The sequence below is a fragment of the Coturnix japonica genome, chromosome 2 (assembly GCF_001577835.2).
Source record: "Coturnix japonica isolate 7356 chromosome 2, Coturnix japonica 2.1, whole genome shotgun sequence".
Lineage (NCBI taxonomy): Eukaryota > Metazoa > Chordata > Aves > Galliformes > Phasianidae > Coturnix > Coturnix japonica.
The window spans coordinates 53,995,109-54,013,584 of record NC_029517.1 but is presented as its reverse complement, the minus strand read 5'-3'; the positions used below and the strand labels follow the sequence as shown (position 1 = coordinate 54,013,584).

Genomic DNA, 18,476 nt, shown 5'->3' with positions numbered 1-18,476 from the left:
ATCCTTTTCCTCTGCTTCCCACTGGTTCCCACACACATCAAATGGGCTGAAGAACATCCAGCCATTCTTATTTTGGTTAAATCCATAAATTTTTAACTAACATTGAAAAAAATATAATGGAGCTATCCAGATAGCTTTAAAATGGTGATTTCCATTTGTAAGAAAGCTCCTGACTAAAACGTAGCAAAATTTATATGAAGAGATTTTTTCTTTGTTTTTGGTTTAATTCCATGAAAGATGACCTTGTACCAGCAACAGAATGCAGGAAGGTATTTCAAATGCTGTGGGAACCACAGTATTTGCAGCTTGCTATAGCAGAAAGTACTTCCTTTACTATTCGCATCAAACACCATTATTTTCAAGTTTTCCTTTGGCCCTTTTTCTTCTCAGAAAACAAATCTAAAACCTAAATTATGGTGGTGGTGGACAGAGAATGAATGCATGAACTACTACCAAATGCATATTTCATAGGATACCTGGTTAAAAGGATCACGGATACACAGTTGACATCAACATATATACAACTGCAGAGAGAAGCTCTACAGCAGCTTTGGAGCAGAGACATGAACATGCCGCAGGGTTAATGTGGATATTTGTGAAGAACTGATTAGAAAACATCTCAATGTACATACTGAAACAATAGCTGCAGCCTTCCTATGGGCCAAGACAAACCTAGGACCTGTAATTTTGTGAGGTATTAGCTAAAGAGATACAACTTCCACATCACAAAACCTGCGCTCACACGGACTATTATTTAGTTATCATTATCTATCTTCTTAGATTAACCTAAATTACTCAAAAATATACTATAAGCATCAATTTCCATCTGAGGCAGTGACCTCCATCAACTCATTTAATATTAAGCCCAAACAAGAATAACAATAACTTCCTATGGTTTACTTCAGGCTCTACTACAATGCTTTCTTTGTCCTTTAGCTCCATCAGCTTTTCTGAATTCCAGTGCCTTAATCTGCCTTAGCTCTACTGGTCTACATTAAGATCTTGTTCTGAAATTTCTCACATAAGGCTTTTTTTTTTTTTTTTTTGTATGAACGCATCTCCAGCAATAATGAACCAGTCAGGTAAATTTAATTCAGCAGGCAAGACAATATTTATGTGGAAAACACCTTTAGGCAAAAACAAGGTTTGGGCACAGAATAGCTCTGACTGCATGGCACAGTCTGCACAGGGGCACTGAGACATCCCCACCTCCATCCTCTGCTTTAATGTTTCTAGAATTTTGCCCGATGGAAGGACAAATTTTGAATAGATTCACAAAGAAAAACACTAAATACCTACCAATGCCAACTGATAGCATCAAAAATTCTACATTCTAAAGGGAAATATTAACTATATTTCTTTTTCACCTTAGCTATGTAAAGCTGAAATGCATGTACATTCTCAGGGACTTGAGTAGCACATACTATGTATGATGCATGTAAGCAAAGCATCACGGCCCTCTTTATTATGACAGTGAAGGAATAGGATCAACTTTATGTAGATTCGCTTAGGACTCCCTGGTAGACAACATGAGATGGGCAAAACTAGTTTAAGGTATTAATGTTTTGTCTGCTCACCCCAGAAGAGAAAGAACAGCTTATCAGTCTCTGCCACTGATGGCCAACAAATCAGCTTGCTACAGCTTCAGCTTACCACAGGCACCAGCTGTGACCTGCAGGATCTGAAACCGCCATTTGCCACGGTAAGAACCTTCTTATGGAAGTGCTACATTATCTGTGGGTGCTATGCACTTCACATGTAAGAAAGGAAACATTCATCTCTTATGTTTAAGATGACAACTGGAGTTAAATTGACTGCATTTCTCTGAAACATCTGCATGGTAACAGAATCAGTATACTGAAAAAGGATAAACAGCATTCCAGTCTACTCCTTTAAAAGCTCATACTACATTTTGCCCCATCCAGGGGAAAGCAAGCAGAACAAGAAAAGGAAGCTAATAAGCTACATATTTTTCATTTTGAAACAACTATTTGAGTTGCTTCACAGCTTAAAAAAGAAGTCAAAAGAGCTGATTTTTTTTTTTAACAAAAAAAAAAAAATTAAAGAAAGAAAAAAAGAATAGAAAAAGCAAAACAAAACAACTTCACAATTCAATGTCATTCTCAAGCAAAACTACATCTGTCTTCCCCTGGAATCTCCTCCATCATAATCAAGACATTCTGCTTACAAAAAACAGCTCCTATATATTGTAATCTGCACTATGAAGTTATCTGAAAAGATCTTGCTTATGTTAAAAGCACACAGGATATTTGAAATTAATAGAAACATAAATTCTTTTTTCAGTTCTACCAACATCTAAATGTCATGTTTTCTAAACCATTTCTCAAAGTGATCTATAAGACAAATTATTTCATCATTTAGAAGAGCACGGTTCTTAAACTTTTGAGTCATGCTTCAGCACATGGCTGAGAGAAGACTCAGACATCTCCAAAACTGTGAAGGACCACCCAGACCTAGAAGCCAAAGTTAGGCATAGATTCATAACTACTAAAACTCTTGCATTATATTAACACTGCATAAACCAATTGAAATTTTATTTACAATATGAATTTCCCATTTGAAAACCAGGCAGACTTTGCATACAAATTGTATCTTTTGCAAGTCAGTATTTCTACCTCACCCCAGAATGCTCTAACACAACCAAAAATGTATCAATAAACAAATCTGAGGTCAAGCCTTCAAAAGATGAGTTCCCACACCATGATTAAAATTCTGAAAGGCTTCTAACTTTGCCTTTCCTTCAGCATACAATGTGCCCACAGTTTAAATGCTTGGAGCACAGCTGTGCCACTAGGATCTTGTTTCTTCAGTTCCACATACAAAGATCATCCTGTTCCCAAATCCAGTCTTGTTCCTCCTCAGTCTCACGGATAACACTGCTGATCTGCACAGAGCGGAATCGTCTCACAGTGGCTCTCTGCGCTTGTATTCAGCACGTTGTTTCCTGTTCTTTCCTACCAGAGCTGCCAGCTGCCAAAAAAACACTCTAAACTGAATCAGAAATTGTACTCTGCGATGAATTATGTGAACATCCCTAACATGAGGTTTCCAAGAAGTCCTTTCAACCTAATGAGGTGCTTCAATTAAAATAAATAAACAAATAAATAATAAAAAAAAAGAAAAGAAAAAAAAGGTGGCATGCTTTTGAATTAGAGCTACCTCCTTAGTTGGTTAACCTCAGGAAAGTATTTTGTGATTGATGGTAAAGAGATATTCTCAGATGAGTTGCGAATGTGCCTCTTTCTACATCTCTACATTTGTCAAGAGCAACTGTTATCAAGACACTGAAGTACTCAGGTTTTAATTAAAACTATTGGGAAATGAACCATTTACCCAACTATTCAGTTCCCTAAGCCAGGATCTAAACAAGTCCTTCCTGTCTCCAGCTCTGCAGAACATACCCTAGCCGTTGCTCACGCCTGCAGTAAGAAAGAATATAAAAAAGCACATGACATTAGAAAACTCTCCTTACTCATTAGGCTGTTATTTTCTCGAGTTAAAGTCTCTTCTGTGCTGTAGCCAAGGAATTGGAGTACATATACCACTCACTTTTCAAAGAAATGGTGAGACATTCGGTGTCCCTAGCCTTCTGTTTATCTGGAAAGCCCTTGGGAAAATTCTGACTCCTCAACACAGTCACTACTTCAGAACCCCAAATCAGCTTGAAGGATCCCAGGCACTGTCAGTAAAACCACAACAAACCAGATTCAGATAATTCAAACAAAATCTTCTGGATGAGTCCAAGGAATGCAGCTCCACATACGTGCACTGCTTAGCAGTGGGTGGGAGGGGAGAAAGAAATATTCCACTGCCTCACAGAGAACAGTTTTCTGCAGAAAACAGAGTAAGTGAGAAATACTTGCTGTCCTAACAAGAAATACAGAAAAAACGCTGGGTTTTTAACATTAATGTTATTATCCAAGTTATCCTTAATCATCCTTTTCACTGTTTTGTTTATTTGTTTTTTTCTGAAGTAGTTTCCTCTGCCATGTCTTCAATACCCTTCCTCTTTCCTCCCCACTCCAAAAAATAAAAGGAATCAGCTGGTTGGCAAGAAAAAAAAACATCTAGTCAAAACAAGGTTCACTTTTCTAAACCAGTTGAAACTGCACATACAGGAACTGGATGCTTCTTAACATAAATCTCTGCTGATTATCTTAACTGGAAATACGTAAAGACAAAAGGAAAGGATTAGAATATATTTATCCAAAGTCTTCAAAATATTGAAATACATTCTTGATTTAAAATTCATTTCTTTTAAGTCACTTCAAAGGAAAATGAACACTTCCAGTAACCAGACTAAGTCATTAAAAAGAAAATAAGTGTTAGTTCTGCTGAAGTTCCATACATATGCATGTGGAGGAACTGCTTCTGCCATCTCTCTGGGCTACCTGCTGGTCAACGTTACTGATCAAAATACATTCCTTATTCTGCTTTTGCTAAGTTCAAACTATACAAATACATTGTTGTTATTCACATGGAGTTTTCATCGAGACCCTTCTGCTTTTTATTTCTGCTGAGCTTCGCATAAGAGAAGTTTTGTCCCTGTAGCAGTACTGGTTAAGTCATGGAACACTGGTAGTTATAGAAGATGGAGCCCAGCCACAACCCAATACCTTCATTCTGGAAGCAGGGAAGGCACATGAGAACTGAATGCACCTGAATGAGTTTGATCACTAGCCTTTACACAGGAAGGTTGCATACTTTCACTAATTCTTTTATTATGTATTAAAAAAATATATCAGTAAAATGAAACAACTGCCCCAGCACCTCCTGTTAGTACATATAACAGAAGAACAAAATCAGAAACGGGCACTTTTTCTCTCTCTCTGTGAAGATTACACATGCTGAATTCTTAACAATTACAACCAGAGATTTGTTACTAAACATGTTTAAGTATATTTAGAGGCTAGGTTTACCACAATGAGAATAAGGGAGCAAAAAGCCCACCGCACAGGGCTTCATTATTCTTCAATGCCTAACAGATGTTAAAAACCGAAACACTACAGGACATAGACTGCCCAACAATTCCCCAAATGTGTGATTGTTGCTACACTGTAATTCACATTTTTTTCTAGCTACTCTTAATTTTAGCTGTGGAACAATTCAGTTCTGGAAAAGTAAAACAGTTTGTTGTAAAACAACTACTTGTTTTACATCCATTGAGAAAAAAAATATAAGTTTGAATCAAACTACGAACATGGCCACATGGTTCACAAAACTGAAAATCTGTTCAGCTTACACCACTACCATTCACCACAATTGTGAAATGTAGTTATGAAATGGCCAGTTTGATCCCATACTTCAGATATTTCAGAAAGCAATTACAGACATATGAGACAATAATAATTAGAATTTAGGTGTTAGAAAATGCTGTTAATTGCCAGAGTTTCTGTATGCTTTCCTGAACTAGTTACTCCTGAACAATGCATGCCTGCACTGTAAAAGTTTTATACTGGTTTTATATTTTAACAGAGTTATAAAAAGAGGTCAAAACAGACTCTGTATCCTTATACATATTCCCATTACTGACAAAAATATGAGCTTAGTATTCTTAAGAACTTAAACACGTTATAAAAGGTATTACTGTCCATTAGTAGCACACAAGACAAAATCGTATTATCTCCTTCTGCAATTTCTGCAATTTTGTTTCATAAAAATAATAAAATGCTTCTTCCCACAAGACAAAACTGGCAAATGGATAAAATAACAATTCTTAAATAAAAATCAACACAGAAATGTAAAAGCATCTCATCATGGCTACAGCTTCAATAACAGAATAAGGCCGCGTTATTCCACAAACACTAAAAGACGATAAAACTACTCAGTTTACTCCAGTTCGGGGGATTGCTGCAGCACAGTTTTACACAGATGATGTGAGGGAGCACAGCTTGGGCTTTCTCTTTATGAAAGTACCCAGGATACAAAAAGAACACAGTACCAACCTTCAGGGCACAACCTTGTCTGCAGATATTACTCTGGACCTGTCCTGGTACTCAGATCTCTCAATCAGTAGTTGAGCAAACTGATCCTGGTACAACTGCATTTAGTTGTACCACATTTTTTTCTGGTGAAACGATAAACACATCTAAGCCTGTCCTACTAAATCAGCCAGCAATTAGAGTGCATGTATTTTGTTACCAGAGACAATGAGAAAAGCCAGCATAAAACATGCCAGGATGAACCAACCCAGTCAGGCCATGATGAATATCCTCCTTAAAAAGACAAGTAACTGATATAAATAAAAAATCTAAGACACCAATCAAACATATTTTAATGCCAGTGAGCACTGCTTTTATTTTTCCATTATCTTTCATAATCTTTTTCTTCACTACAAATTCCCTTCATTTAAGATTTTTAACTAAGTCCTCCTATTATTCATCAGGGGAACAGATAGATTTTAAGAGCCCTGGGGTCCCATTACAATAAATGCACACAGTCCAGAGTAACGTGGCTGTCACTGAGAGTGAAAATAATCTCAAAATACAACCAAGGAAACTAAGAAACAAAAACAAAACAACAAAACACTCAAGAAGCAAATTTGTTCTTTGACATTCCCCATCAATTTCTCACATGTTTAGCCATGTTGCACCTTAGAAAGTTTTGCTCAATTAGTCTTTCAGCAAGAAAAGGAGATGTGTGGAATATGTTGTATTTTAGCACGTACACTTCTCAATCCCTTGCTAAAGAGAGCCATATCCAATAGTTTCCTGGAAGTGCAGGAACTTGAATTTATACTTTGAATTTAGTCTCCACATAATTCCACATCCCTCAAGTGTTTCTGTAGAAAGTAAAATATGACCAATCAGCTTTACTAGTTCTTTCCAGATGGCTGCCTTGGAAGCTTTCCATCAGCATATTTGCAGGTTCTGACATGCAACTAGACTTCCCTGCTCTTTGTGTCTGAGCAATCTCCACATCACTGATCCCTTAAAGCTTACATTAAGGAATGAACATATGCCTAACGAGGCTATCATTACACTCAACAAGAATAACTAGTGTTTTTCATGAGGATTTTTTTTTTAAGGTTCATTTCAATTTCTTACACAGAATTAATATATATATATATTCTGCGTCAAAACCTTAAGCATTTCTGATATATCCACAGACAATAAGGGGAGTCCAAGACTTGAAAATACACTTTGAACATAATAAGTCCATGCGAATATTTCTGACTTTTAACATAGGATCATGGGATGACCTCACAAATTCATCTAGTCCAACCTTCTGATTAAAAGGATGCAACAACTATGAGATCAGACCAGATTAATTATGGCTTTGTCCAGTCTGGCCTTAAGAACTTGATGTTATTTTAAAACCTTCTTGTAACTGAGACTTTATCTCTGATATATCATTAAAGAACTAAAATACAGCTGCACTAGAAGTGATGCAGAGTATCTGGTTTGGCACATGTAACAGAGACCAGCAATTGCAGGAGAAGTAAAATAAAATCAACAGGATATACACTTTCAGAATGACCTCACAAAACCAGAAATGGAGGAAATCATTGGCCTGCTAAATCCTATTGCTTTCACCTGTATGCAGTGATGATGAAAGGTGGGCAAGAACATCCACTTTAACCTGTTCCTCAACCATTTCCTCCTCTCTGCTTAGCACAAACATTCCTCTCAGAAACAAGGTTAAGAATACCTGTTGCAGTAGCAAAAGTAGCAGAAAACTAAAGTCAGGAAAGGAACAAGAGACCTCATGGGCAGGCATATTACAGTTTACAGAATCAGAGAATGGTTTGGGTTGGAAGGGACCTTTAAGATCACTTAATTCCAACCCCCCTGCTATAGGCAGGGAAACCTCCATCTAGACCAGGTTGCTCAAAGCCCCATCCAGCCTGACCTTGAATGCTTCCACTGCCTCTCACTGGACAACCTGTTCCAGTGCCTCACCACCCCCATAGTACAGAATTTCTTTCCGCTATCTAGTCTAAATCTACACTCTTCCGGTTTATATTTATTTTCTCTTGTTCTGTTACTACATGCCCTTATAAAAAGTCTCTCCCCAGATTTCTCGTAGAGCCCCTTCAGGTACTGGAAGGCTGCTACAAAGTCTCCACAGAGCCTTTTCCAGGCTTAAGAGCCCCTTCAGAGGGCTCAGAGTTCTGGGGCAGAAGAAAAACTGTGTGAAATTACCCAGACAGCGCTTGGAAATGAAAAACCACCCCAGGTGCATAAAAACATACACCAATGGCAGCCCCTTGGGAACAAGGCAACCAGCACACAGCTGTGATGCTCCCCACCCTCATGCTGAAGAGCTGTCTCCAGCCCCACGGCTCTGTCAGGCTGCCCACCGCAGGAAGGGGGATTTGTGGTTCCCCTCCATAGGCCGGCACAAAACAAAACATGGGTAAAAAGACAGCTCAACAAGTACCTTCTCACACCAAAGCAACTTCTTTAAGGATTTGCCGCACCTAGGACAGTTACGGTAAATAAATGCTCTGGGACGTTTTCACACAATTTTAGCACGTTCTGCCTGAAAACCATGCTCCAGAGAAGAAACTGGTGTCAGAGAAAGGCTAATTTGCAAGTGAAATAACCCTCTTGGGAAACCTACAGCCATCAGAATTGCTGGTTTATATCCACCTCCTACCTCCCAAAGATCAGCTGTATAAATCCAGCTGTTCTGAAGCAGATATTTCTTACACACAGATTTCCTTTCCAACTGCAATTTATAAGAGATTTGGCAGCTCTCTGTGACCAACTGTACATTCAAGATAGTATTATAACATTTCTTCGTTTTCTCAGCTATAACAAACTCCTCAACAGTGAAAAAAGATTTCACTACATACAAAAATGCCATAGCAAAATTAACCATGTAGTTATGCCTAAAATTAGAGTTGGTATGGAAAATATAGATGTATCTGTCATGTCTTCCTGAACTTGGTTATGGTATAAGACCACGTTAGAAGAAGAAATTAGAGAGCAAATAAACTTGATGTATAGCAAACTCACAGAAATTCAAAGCATGAGAGTCAGTGAATCTTCAAAACCCATGTTATCTAGCTTAGGACTGAACAACCCCAGGGAAATAATTCACACTAACTTTAACATTTATTCAAGGCTGAGTTAGAATTTGGCTGTCACCAAACTCTGGCCATCTGATACAGTAAGGCTATAAAGCAATGATTATGATCTAACAGACCACAGCCAATTGCTGACATTTTATTCAAGTTTACTTACGCTCAAAACATGTTTGTAGCTGGAAACTGTTTGGTGGGAAAGTCAGGATAGAGAATTCTTGTTTTATTTCCACACTGTAGCTCTTTCATTTATCTGGCCAGAGCACAAGAACGTATTTAAAGAAAACAACCCATACATACATGGAGACATACACAAAGACACACTATTCAAATCATCTTTATAGCATTCTAGACTAGTAATGCTTCTTGGAAGAAAATATTTGTGATTACAGGGAAATATATGATTTATTGCGCTTTCAAAAAAGCTGATAATTGCAAAGTTGAACTTCAGCTAATAAAATGCCTGTGCTTCTGTTCAAGCTCAAATTTGCCTGGTAAGTAAGTTGAACTGACACTGCTGCATGGCATTTACAATCTTTTGCTAATTTACAGCAGTACAGTGTGAAATCCAACTGACTGCTCAGATCTGTATCCTCTGAGCTGCTCATAAGGCTTTCCATCAAATCATTATTTGGATGGGCAGCCTGCAATTTGAAAACATTATTAGAATGTAATTGGTTCATCAAGAAACAGAATTCTTAAATTAACATTCCGTGTCTGGTACAACACACCGCATTCCTCAGTATCACTTTCTACATGTGATCACATCTGGTTATTCAGCAGAAGCTGATCCCTTGCTGTTTTGTGTCCTGGAAACTACAGCCTGCACCTTTTGCCCTGTGGCCCCAATGCAACAAAGCAAGGCAAGCAACATACCTAGTCATTGTTATGAGCTGCTTTCCCTGTGGACCTGGGTTGTAACTTTTTCATTTCCTGCAGCTGCAAAGGCTGTCAGACAGTCTCACAGGCAGTGCTTTGGCTCAGAGCCATGGGTGGGGAGATCTGTCCTTACTCATAGCCCACACTTTACTTACTCACAGTCTTAAAACAGCAATTTTTCCCCTTCTGCAGCCTTCCTCTGCTTTTAAGCAAACAATTGCTGTTTATATATATTTTCTTCTTTACTTTCACTACAAACAGGCAGTCCATCTTGAATTGCTCAAACTTGATTTCCACTTTACTTCATCAAATTCCTCTGTTTCCGTCAGAGCTTCTTTCTACACTTGGACTTGGTATGAAAATACCCCATTTCTCCCTCATAGTTTTCAAAGACCTCAATCACGTGTGAGATATATTTTACCTTTATTCTCTCTCCCTCCCCAACAACCTGAAATTAACGCACTGAATAGAGAGTCTCCAGTTTTATGAGAGCAAATTTACATAATGCTCAAATTCAAGACTCTTTTATCCCATTTTGTGGCCTTGGCTATTAAATGTCTCTCTTTTCTGGAGAAGTATCTCTAGATCACATGTGCACTATTTCTTTTTCTTAATTGCTGAAAAGGAGGGCTCCATACCCACTCAAGAACTCTGTCATCTCAAACTCAGCTCTTTATTCAAACTTGTCAACCTTTGTGTTGGATGGTGTCAGTTATTTGATGCTCCTTATTGTGCCACAGATTCTTTGAGAGATACCAAATTGTGGGGAAAGAAACCAGACCAACACAGAACAAAAGAACTGCTGAAAAGACATTTTTCTGTTTATGGCACTGGTAAAGACTGCATCCTCAATGTAAAATCAAAAGCCAGCATTCAGTATTGCAGTATTACAGGTAAAGAAATTACAAACAATTTTAAATATGTGCCAATTTTTTTCCTGAACTTAATTTTGCTATACTGAATCCTGTCTCTTGCCTTTTATCCAAAGCTTTGTGGCTGTTTAAAATTTCCTGCAAGCAAAAGAAAGAGAATTGCATATGTAAAAAAAAGGATGTTCAACAGAATGAAAAGAAACCTTGGTAAGAAGAAAAGCTCCAAATAAAGCAATGGGAACATTCTTTCTCACCCATACCCAATAACATGTGGGGAAACATTGAAAATAAAAATGTTGCCGTATGCATTACTTGTGAAAAATATGTTCTTCCAAAGCTAGTAATTTATTTTTTTCAGAGTGAACCAACTGTTATCCAGCCTCTTCACTACCCACTTGTTTGCCTTTTTCCCCCATTATAAACGGGATTTTGTTTTAAATGTATTCATCTGCAAAAATGCTTATTATATTGATTAAGTGACCCCAAAACTTGATAAAAATAGATCTGATATCCAGCAGAATGAGCAAGAGGTCTGGAATCCACAATCAACACTATCTACCTAATGAACGTCTTTTTTTCTATGTAATTCTTTCCCATACTTTTAACGAAACATTTGTTTGCTTAATTATTACACAATTCTGAAAATCTCAAAGATACAATAAATAACTTTTTAAAAAAACAAAACAAAAACAAACAAACAAAAACAAAAAACAAAAACAAAAAAACCAACAACCTTGACACTAAGTAGATATTTTAAATAATAAATCTTCCTAGAATCATAGAATGGCCTGGGCTGAAAAGGACCACAGTGATCAACCAGTTTCAACCCCCTGCTGTGTGCAGGGTCACGAACCTCCAGACCAGGCTGCCCAGAGCCACATCCAGCCTGGCCTTGAATGCCTCCAGGGATGGGGCATCCACAACCTCCTTGGGCAACCTGTTCCAGTGTGTCACCACCCACTGAATGAAAAACTTCCTCTTAATATCTAACCTAAACCTCCCCTGCCTCAGTTTAAAACCATTCTGCCTTGTCCTATCACTATCTATCTGTGTAAACAGCCATTTCACTTCCTGTTTATATGCTCCCTTCAAGTACTGGAAGGCTGCAATGAGGTCTCCCCGGAGCCTTCTCTTCTCCAAGCTAAACAAGCCTGGTTCACTCAAAGGAATCTGATCATCTTAGTGGCCCTCCTTTGGACCTGCACCAAGAGCTCCAGGTCTTTCCTGTGCTGGGGCCCCAGGCCTGGACGCAGTAGAAGACAAGTAACAACTACAAAATTATGTAGGCAAGTGAAGAGATTTGCTTTCTGGGTTGTCACCTCTCATCTTTTAGCATCAGAATAAAACAATGTTACCTTCCGTGACTGACGAACTTTGGATAGACAAAAAATAACCAAGATCAGCTGTCAACATGAGGCGCTTCATGGAAAACAGTATGCTTTCATAATCTTATAACCCTATTTTGGATGATCACCACTTCAGGCAGTTAAGACGATAAATATCACCCAGTGCATTCTTACTTAGCGACGAAATATGATTTTGCTGTAAATCATAAAAGGTTTGCTGTATCAAAACTTCGAAGCTCACTTCACTACTGAGCTGTTATCAATCAGACAGTATTGTTAAATGCTGTTGAAAAGATCAGAATTGTAGGATCTCTAGAATCTGAACTATGGGGTGCCAGGAAAACTTTGAAAGTTGTTTCACGGGAGCAAATGAAATGAATATGTTACTAAAGACCTACGGAGTCCAAATGATACTGAGTGCGAAATTGATTAATCTTCAATTAATCCAATTCTATAAGCTAAGCACACTTAAAATTCAAGCAGCTAACCCTGCCACTTCTCTGACGGTGGGTCATCTCCTCTTCTTCTTCAGGACTGTGCAAAATCTCTCTTCCTCTAAGCTTTGTACAGCAGCTTGTGATGCCAGACGTGCACAAATGCCAGACTCGTGTCTGCTACACATGTCTTAACCCATGAAGTGTACAGAAATAATCATACCTGATGCTCACACAGTTCGCATGACATACTGCATATATTTGCAGACCTTAAAACTCCAGAGGGCAATTATCCTCATTTAAGAAATCATTCAAATAATCTGGAAGTTTTCTTGTATTGTAGATAAAAATACATAAATGAAAGGATTTTTATTAAAAAGACCGAGCTGCAAAAATCACTAGAATTCTAGGAAATTTAACAGTGGTGAACCCAAGTGCATGAAGGCCTAACTTAATTTATCTAAGTCATTCACTTGTTCTTTCTTATCAGGGCATTTTGTTTTTTGGTACTGTTGTTTTAAGGTTCTTTTGTTGATGTGGTTTTTAAGAATTCATACCTCAATCAGTGCCCACAATGAACAATACTTAAAAACTGAGATCATCATCTCCTTTTTCCCCCCGCTCTTCTGATTAGCATATCCCCCAGTGCCTTGTTTACAGATCTTTAATCAAATCCAGCACTTGAGAAAGAATAACTTCTGCTTGGGATCATCAGAGGAATATTTCTCTAAGCAGCGGAAAAGAAATAACACCAAAGCACCCCCACCAACTTTCCCTAATTTTTTGTAACCCCTCTGTGTAGTGAACACTATAAGCTTCTTTCAAAGAAATAGAACGCTGAGTTACAGACTGAAATCAAAAGCATCCTATGGTTTCAAGTGCACAATCTAAAGCTTTTTTTCCTTTTTTTTTTTTTTTTTTTTTTGCTTCCAGTTTACTTGGCATTATATAATAGGCTGCATGTTCAATACAGTTCATGCTGACTTCAGTCACATGCACAGGAAACTTTACAAATCAGCCACCCAAGTCCTAAAGCCTGACACCCACTACTGTGGGAATAAACAAGCAGCAGCTGCTTCTTATCAGCTGGGGTTCAGATGATCATAGAATCACAGAATCCTTGGAGCTGGAAGGGACCTTTAAAGGCCATCTAGTCCAACTCCCTGGCAATGAACAGGAATGAGCAATAACATCACAAGGGAAGCCTATGGAACAGAACAAACTTCTGAACTTGCATTCAGACCTAAAAAACATATTAATTCTAGCCCTCACCTTCTCTTCAGTTTCCATGACCAATATAATTAATGCCTTTTTAAGAAGCAATATGTTAAACAGAAACTATATTAATTTTACACTGCTCTGCCCAGTTCTTCTCTCCAAACAAATGCTGAAGAAAGAATAGCAATAAAGATAATGTCCACTGGTTTGCTTGATAAATGTGATGTAAACTCTCAAAGACAAAAACGGTTCTCACTCTCCCTCAGGAGTCTGACAAGCCCAGGATTCTTCATATAACATAAATCATTTAGTGCAGTCTACTTAATAAAATCCTCTGCTTTCTAAGGCAAAGTACCCAAGCTGCAAAAGACACTGGAATTATTAATTCTGTATTTAGAAAAAAATACATCTGTTAACATTTCCACAATTTCAACCCCTCAACTAAGGAAGAAAAAATTCGGTGAAACCTAACTGCATTTTTATTATCAGAAAAAACCTGCAAAATTGATCTTCCCAAATGGTCAGAGGATACAGTAAGTTGAAAATGTTGAAATTAAATCCTTCTGATGTTTTGAATCGTGCTGTATTCAAGGTTCCTCCTGTGCATGCTCCTGATATAAGTAATGCAAACTCTCCCTATTTTAGTCAAGCATGTTAATACGGGGTCAGCATTCAGTGAGAAAATTTGTGATGTTCTAGCTGGGATGGATGAAAAAATTGATAAAAAAAATATGAGCATATTTATAAAAACCTCTCTAAAGATGCAGTTTTGTTCTTGAAAAAAAGTCTTCCCCAAAACCATTTTCTTATTAAATTTGTTACTAGCAATAACAAGCTTTTTGAAATGCAACTTTTCCCCCAGCATGTGCTGAAACACCTAATGAACTAACTATTGTTTATTTTAATTCATACTGCTTTCTGTTAAAAGACTTCAAACAGCTTCAAATGAAGCAAGCAAACATCTTTCCTAATAACTAACTACTCTGTGAGCCTGGAAAATTCAGTGAGCCAAAGGACGAACTACAGTACAGCAAAACCTTAAAAACTATCAAAAAAGTTATCAGATTATTACTGCACCCTTCAGGGGCTCATTCTTCCATTCAAAACAAAAGCAAAGTAAGATTTCAGAGTCCAGCAGCACCGAAACAATCATTTTATCTCTGTTAGCCTGGATAACTTAGTTAAGTAAAATACAGAAGTTCTGAGAGCTCATTCCAATGCCAGGGCACATGGATGTGTGTATTTAGCTCTTCCATAACTGAGCCTGATTTTATCATGACTTCTTACTGCAGGATTTCTCAGGAAATACTGGTATTACATGCAGGATGTTTTTGTATCACTTTCAACAAATGATAAATATAGATTTCCTTATCATTGCAGCTCGATCTAATACAGTATGCAACTTTGTTTACCAAAACATAATTTGCCTAAATCTATTCTGACTTCTGTCACATTTTCACTTAACAAAGACAACTGCTGTTTACTACAGAATCGATAGCATGGTTGTAGGATCCTAAAAACTCTATATTTTATCAAACTAAAAATTAGAAACCAAAACAGAATAAGAATACTGAAGTGCCCATTTATCAAGTACATGCTATTACCCAAAACTCATGCTGCTGACAGCTAGACTTCATTTCCATCATTTCTTACCTTTGTGGTTAAAGATCCCCTCCATCTCCATACTACTGCGAGAGTGAGCAATGCAGAGGGACCCACAGGGGACCAGGCCTTCTGCAGCTGGGGACCGATCTGTAGTTCGAACCAGACACCAGTCAGGTTTATCATGGGGTCGCTCCAGGACCTCCACAGTCTGCCCACGGCGGATTGTCAGCTCATTACTGTTGCAGGCGGTGAAATCATGGATTACCACTGTCAGCTCGCACCCACCAGACAACTGTGAGGGAAAACAAGAACAAGAAGCCAGATGAATGCTCGTTATCAAACCAACCGTCACGCACCATTACCTATTTAGGATTCCTGGCAGGGTCTGTATTTTGGATGAGATAGCAAGCTTCTGGGGCTTTCCACATCAAGAACAGATCATTTCAAAATGAAGCAGTTATGATGCTTTTAGTACAGATTTTTAACTCTGCTCGTCTCTCCTATGTTCGAAACACTGGTTGTGACAGGGTTGGGTGGAGGATTCAAGCAGTTTTTCTTGCTAGACTGCTCCTTACCCTCTAAGATGAAGTAGCAGCCACTTAAGAATATGTCTTATGGCTGATAACTCACAGCAAAAAGCCAGATATTAGTAAATGCAATCACTATGAGATTTATCATCTTGCAAACCCAAGGCAGAGAGGTCTGTTTTAAATGAGCTTACTAACCCATTCCCATGCCATTTACAGTTCTTTCTCAGGTCACAAAATAACACAGTGTACTCCATACATGAATACAAAAATCAGCATAAACTTCTTCACATAGTATTCCCAAATACCTAACTACATGATACGAAATCCACATTAGCTTACAACTTCCGCCTTCTTGCCGATTCCCCAGTTAAACCACACAAACTTGAATTAAAAGCATGCAAGGGTTTCCCCCCTACTTCCAAAACACTTCATTAGAACTTTTTTTTCTTTTTTCCCCGAGGTTATGTTTCCTCTTTGTTTTGTCTCCTTTGATCAGAAATGAAAATTATTATATAAACTTTGCAAAGTTCCCAAGATTGCTCAGCGCCAGAACACTCATCCAACTTAACTAAACAGCCTGGGAATGCCTTCTCCTTCCATGTAGCAACAATGTTCCATGCTACTTCAGACTTTAGCCCAGTGTACTTCAGTGCCACATTCCCATTACAACCCATCAGGTACGGCTTTCTGCAGATTCAGTAGTTTGGACCAAGCCAGTCAACTCCTCTAGCTCAGGGAGGTAATACTGAAGCACTCAGTTTGGACAAGGGATGACAAACGCTGAGAGTTACAGTCACAGCTAATTTAGAAGCATGTGTTCTACCCACAAACTGAATGATCTTGCCATTTTACTGCTGCCTTTTACATTTAGGTTCTTAAATACCTGCTGGCTACATTTCACAAGCTTTAGAAGAAGAAGAAAACACTCTACGTTGTTATTTATTAGTTTTCATTAATGAAGTTTTCACTGCTTTGCATCAAAACATCAGATGGAATCTTTGTTAGGATAACGTTACTTCTTATCAAGAAAGAATTTTAAAGCAGATGACTAAAACAGCAAAAATCCAATAAAACTAAAAAGCTAATTCCAACCTCCTCCCTAGTCAATTCTGCAACAACAACATAGAATTCCTAGCAGGAAGTCTAACTCCAGAGCTTTCCCATGGCCTTAATTTTTAGACTCAATGGCTATCCTTACTTGCACCCATGCACCCACAAAAAACTTTTATTTGGGGAAATGCAGAGGCAAACAAGGACAAAAAGAAGAAGAAAAAAAAAAAAAAAAGAAAAAAAATCCTTATCCAACTATTGTTTAGAGATGGTAAATCACATTCCACTCATTTTGATGCAAACTAAAAATTAATCACATTTTTGCTATTACATCTCTTTAAGATAGTTCCAGCACCCAAATTATGACAGCCATATTTTCAAAGAATGCTACCTTCTCCCTCATAAAAAACTTCCTTTTTCCCTTCCTTCTTGTTCTCCGTATTGTATGAGTTTTTAGTCCATGCAAAACTATGCCAAAGGGGAATAAGCAAGAGCTTTCCCTTGTTTTCTGGTATTGATTTATGTTACAGCCTTCTTCAGACAAACTAAGAAACAATTGAAACCATCTGGATGGCTGATGGGGACTAAGAAAAAGCTGACAGAATATGACTTCAGAGACCAAATTTTTCCCAGGGAATTTCTTGAGTCCTTCCACCAGTTCAATCATTAAGACATTAACAAGTAGACACTTTCCAGAAATTCCATCTAGTCATTGTATTTTCTCCTAAATATCTATGAGAACATGGCTTTGCTTCTCTTCTTCCTTGTTTGACCCTTCACTACACTGCAAATAGAAATATACTTGTCTGGCAGTGCAAAGGTCATGTGCTTTTGGCATTCATATAGATGTTATTTCTTCTTCCCTTAATTGGGAGGGAAAAAAACAAAAAAGAAAAAACAAACACTTGCTCATTAGCTACATTTTTTACAGTACTAAGCTAAAGAAAAAAGATTGCTTAAAAAAATTGATAGTAACTATATCAGAAACTACAAAGTTACCCACAGAAACGTCACTAAGAGTGTGCAGGAATGAGACATCCTGGCTGATCAGTACTCCATTTAAACTCCCCATTCTATCATCGTTGAGCAAGCAGTATGCAAGACATTCCCAAAGTGCAAGTGTTAGTTCTTCCCTGATTTCAAATACTCTAACACTATTAGATACAACTGAGCACAAGACTTCTTTGCTGCTGTCTAGAACACCTATACAATGGTGTCTTCAACTCAGACTACATTTAAGTTATCACCTTGAAGAACAAACATAAAAAAAACCTGTGCATCAACTTTACCCTCTCTTGGGATAGCGACCATTCTTCACCTCCCCAACTGTAATGGCTACAAAACAGTGCTTTTCCCTTTGTTTCTTTGTTCATTTTCTTTCCAAAACATGCTTTCTGAAAGCAGTTTCCTCCTCTGCACTGATTAAATGCAGTTGGACAGCAAGGAGTGTCTGGGACTATGTACATTGCTCAACAGCTGTTGCTGGACAG

General features: G+C 37.9%; 1 protein-coding gene across 1 annotated transcript in view; it reads right to left on the bottom strand.

The window, feature by feature from the left end:
- The window catches only part of TRIO (trio Rho guanine nucleotide exchange factor), a 221,479-nt gene that overhangs the window by 47,698 nt on the left and 155,305 nt on the right, over nucleotides 1–18,476 (bottom strand). Inside the window, exon 34 of the mRNA XM_015854391.2 lies at nucleotides 15,455–15,698. Coding sequence (XP_015709877.1) covers nucleotides 15,455–15,698 — 244 coding nt within the window. The remainder of the gene's footprint in view (nucleotides 1–15,454; nucleotides 15,699–18,476) is intronic.